The sequence below is a fragment of the Gavialis gangeticus genome, unplaced genomic scaffold (genome assembly GCF_001723915.1).
Source record: "Gavialis gangeticus isolate Ggan-Ray unplaced genomic scaffold, GavGan_comp1, whole genome shotgun sequence".
Lineage (NCBI taxonomy): Eukaryota > Metazoa > Chordata > Crocodylia > Gavialidae > Gavialis > Gavialis gangeticus.
In genome coordinates, this window is record NW_017729032.1 from 264433054 (window position 1) to 264437243 (window position 4190).

At 40.7% G+C, this 4190-nt stretch overlaps 1 protein-coding gene across 1 annotated transcript in view; it reads left to right on the top strand.

Annotated features, from left to right (window-relative positions):
• The window catches only part of TOMM70 (translocase of outer mitochondrial membrane 70), a gene marked incomplete at its 5' end in the record, with an annotated part of 44677 nt that overhangs the window by 34013 nt on the left and 6474 nt on the right, over positions 1-4190 (top strand). Inside the window, 4 exons of the mRNA XM_019523739.1 lie at positions 260-467; positions 1501-1635; positions 2949-3056; positions 3940-4056. Coding sequence (XP_019379284.1) covers positions 260-467; positions 1501-1635; positions 2949-3056; positions 3940-4056 — 568 coding nt within the window. The remainder of the gene's footprint in view (positions 1-259; positions 468-1500; positions 1636-2948; positions 3057-3939; positions 4057-4190) is intronic.

The following is a 4190-nucleotide window of genomic DNA, read 5'->3' on the forward strand; positions in this document are numbered from 1 at the left end:
GCTAACTAGCACGATTTATTTTCCTTGCTGTAGCAGTGAGAGGAGGAGATTCAAGGCATATCTCCAATAATTTGATTCTATACCTGGAAAATTATAATAAATTTATACATTTTCCATATATAGAATCTAATTAATGGCGGGGGGTTACTTGAGTTAATATGGTATTATTTTCAGAATGTTTCAACAGGAGTTTGGATTTCCTTCACTTTTGCTTTCTTTTTCTTCTGTATATATTTACTGTTTTATGCTTCGTTTGCAGCTCTGGATATTTAAAGGCAAAGCAATATATGGAAGAAGAAAATTATGATAAAATAATCAGCGAGAGCACGAAAGAAATTGAAGCAAAAGGCAAATATATGGCAGAAGCTTTGCTGCTGCGAGCTACTTTCTACCTGCTTATTGGCAATGCAAATGCTGCCAAACCTGATCTGGATCAGGTTATCAGTATGGAAGATGCTAATGTAAAGGTAAAATCCTCTTGTAGTGAGACTCACTTCCCCACCAAGTTCCTTGGCATTTTTATGGAAGACTTTTAGGTGTTGTCATTACTTCATTATTTCTGGGTTATATTTATTTTTCTGATGTATTTTAGAAAGCTAAATAATTATTATCTTTGTAATAAATACCCAGGGACTGGAAGCTATGAAATGGGCCTGTTATGTTGCCTCTAAATAAAAGTATAGTTGGGTTCCTTAATACAGGTCTGAATCTTTCAGTGCCACCTTTCAGTGCCACAACTTCTTGGCATTTAATGCTACCCTTTAATTTCTTTTGTAGACTATAGAAAACATTAAAATACAGGAAAGTAACTGATGTACTTGTGAAATCAAGAGCAAATGGTCTAAGGGGGAGAATGAGAAAGTGTCCTTAGAAATATAAATTAGAGACTGGCAAATCCCTTATGTCATTTCTGCCTCATTTTAAAAGGAAATTATCTTTTGCAAAATTGGAGTCGGGGAGGACTTAACTGAGCTCAGCAATTAAAATTAAAGAACTGATAGGATGTGGAATTGTCATTGGATCTGTTGGTTCTGAATAACCTAATCACCACATGAGGGAAGTTTTAAACAGTCGTTGTATACAGAACTGTTATAGTTTCATAGTTGTTAGGGTCAGAAGGGACCTATTAGATCATCAAGTCTGACCCCCTGCCCTGAGGAGGAAAGAGCGCTGGGGTCAGATGACCCCATATAAAAATGACTGCCATTATAAAAATGGCAGGTGTGTTTGGAAGACATGTCCTTTATTCTTAAAGAGAGAATTCCAAATGAAGCAAATTTATGTTCAGGAGTAATGAATCGACTTGGTACAAAATGACTTGGTGCTCATTTCTGATGATATATTAAAACTCCGTGCCACTTATATAAATGTACTTAGAAACAAATTTCTGCTTTAGGGAGAAGTGACTCAAATGAAATGTTTAATGTTATTGTAACCAAAATATCAAGACCCAAAAGTTTCAGGAACATCTAATGTTAAAATATTTGAATTCTCTTGTAGCTCCGTGCTAATGCCTTGATCAAACGTGGCAGTATGTACATGCAGCAGCAACAGCCTATGCTGTCCACCCAAGACTTCAACATGGCTGCTGACATTGATCCTCAGAATGCTGATGTTTACCATCACAGAGGACAGGTGAAGACCATATTATGTAGGGGGCAAGCATTTCAAATGCTTTCTTTACGTATTCAGTTAGTTTGCACTAATAAATGAACAGATTGTTAGGCACATCTGATGCATCATGTAGACAAAATCATGAACTCTAACACAAATACTCTTAAAAATGGAAGGAAATAGTGGATATGTACATGGCAAAATACATTAAATGCATTTTATTAAATTCTGCAAGGAATTCATCATTTCTGGAACTGGATGTGAATATGAGTTGTTGAAAGAATTCAGTGTTGCTTATTCAGCTTGTGCCAAGGGAACAAACAAATTCCGTTTAGGAGGATGAAACTCCCATCCCAGCTGACTTGAGTTGGATAATGTAAAATAAACCAATCAAATTTGAAGGGTGAGATTGTGACATCTGCACTTGTATAGCTGTATGGTGATTTAAAATATCCTTTGCCGTTCATTAAGATAAAAATAAAACGTGGACGTATTACACCAGGAGTGCCCAGCCTGCAGGCCAGATCTGACCCTTAGCACTATGTCATCTGGTCTGCCGGGCTTCCTATATGTCTGGAAATTTGGCAGCAGGGGAACAGTGGGGAGCCCTGGGCCCTGCACACTGGATTGGTTGTTAGATCCCAGTGCACAGGGCCAGGCGGGGTGGCATTAAGTCCCAAGGCCCAGTCATGGTGGAGTGGGGACAGCAAGCACTGGGAGGAAGCAGTGCCACCAGGTATCCTGGTGGAAGGGACTGGTGCTGCAGCCCAGTCCCAGTGCATGGGGCAGAAGGGGGCAGCACCAGGATCCAATCCCTGTGCATGGAGGGGGAGCTGGGCCTCAGGGCATGATCCTGATATGTGGGGCTCCATCCAGCCCCTCGGCTCCAACCACTCATCAGGAGCCAAGAGGTTGAGCACAACTGGATTATACCATTGGCCCTCAGACAATTTATCGATAGCTGATACAATGAAGGTAACAGGCTTTGGAAAGGAAAGCACAGAACATGTGCAACTTGTGTACATAGAAAATCTTGGCTGAATAATTAATGGAAATAATTATGTAAGGAAATTTAATGACCTGTGTTGGAAATAAGCCAAGAGGATTTCTGTGGTAGCAAGCTCCAGTGCAGCTGGAGCAAATGAAATCAAAATCAAATTCCTCTGTTTGGCAGCGAATGTAGCAAATACCAGGGACTTCCATGTTCAGCATTGAACATGCAGGTCTTAAAATAGGACATGAATCAGGTGGAGCTAGTTCAAAATGTATGTACAGGTGAAGTGTGAAAAACAGGCTGAATGTCTAAACGGGAGTTGTATTCTTATTCTCCTTAGCTGAAAATCCTACTAGACCAAGTTGAAGAGGCTGTGGAAGATTTTGATGAATGCATTCGATTGCGACCTGATTCTGCCTTGGCACAAGCACAAAAATGTTTTGCGTTGGTAGGTGGTGCTATGCGACTGCAGGATTTTTTTTTAATGTTTACTGAACACTTCCAGATTTGTTCTGATGTTTTCGCTAAAGAGAATTGCAGTGTCATGCATCAGAATATCTTGTTATGTGCTGGTACTAAAGTCCACATAGGAAACTTTCTTCAGCTTGGTTGTCTAATTTGTACAGTTTTTGCTCAATTTGGGTATGTGCCACTTTTATTTTACCATATCGGAAGTGAAGAGAGGATCTAGGATTTTGGAAAGGGGGTGTAAGTCAGGGTCAGACCTTTGGCCTCTGGGCTGACAGGACACACAGGTGCCATTTCCTGCATGCCTGGTTCAGGAAGAGAGGTGGGGCAGCCCAGCTCCAGCAGGATTGAGCCCTCAGGTCCTGTGGACAGCTGGAGTGGAGGAATTGAAAGGGAGCGCAACTCACTGCAACAGCTGGATTTGCAATTGCAAGCACTTTTTTATAAAAAAAATCATCTTGGCAATTGTGCTAAATGTCAGTTTTTCTATTATATGAACCAGAAGAAAAACAAAGCCATCTTCTAGGAGGGAAGAATAACTCTTCCAGGCAGGTTCTCCTTCCATAGAACAGGGAGTCTCTGCTGAGGAGAGGAGAGCAGAATCAAAAGCTCATGGAAGGGAGATGTTGCCAGTGACTACCCTGATTCCCTGTCTCCTCACAGTCCATGTTACCAGAGGGCTGGGAACTTGCTTCACTCCACAAGGACCTGTTTGGCTAAAACGCAGACACATGTGCCACTTTGTGTTAACCTGTTTATGGTGTTTCGTTTCTTTTTGATCATTCCCTTTCTCGGGGATCTGATTTTCTGTTCTAGCTGCTTATTTGGTCTTTCTTCATAAGTTCATATTTTGTGTTTAATAGTATCGCCAAGCTTATACAGGAAATAATCCTTTGCAAGTACAAGCAGCCATGAAAGGTTTTGAAGATGTCATCAAAAAATTTCCCAGGTGTGCTGAAGGTTATGCACTCTATGCTCAGGTGTGTGTGTGTTTTGTTTTTTTATCTCATCCCTGTAAGTATATAAAACAGCTAGCTTCTCAGCTAAAAACACCAGGCAGCTAGAATTTGGCCCATGTACATGGGTACATTTGTGTATATGGTCTCCATTCTAA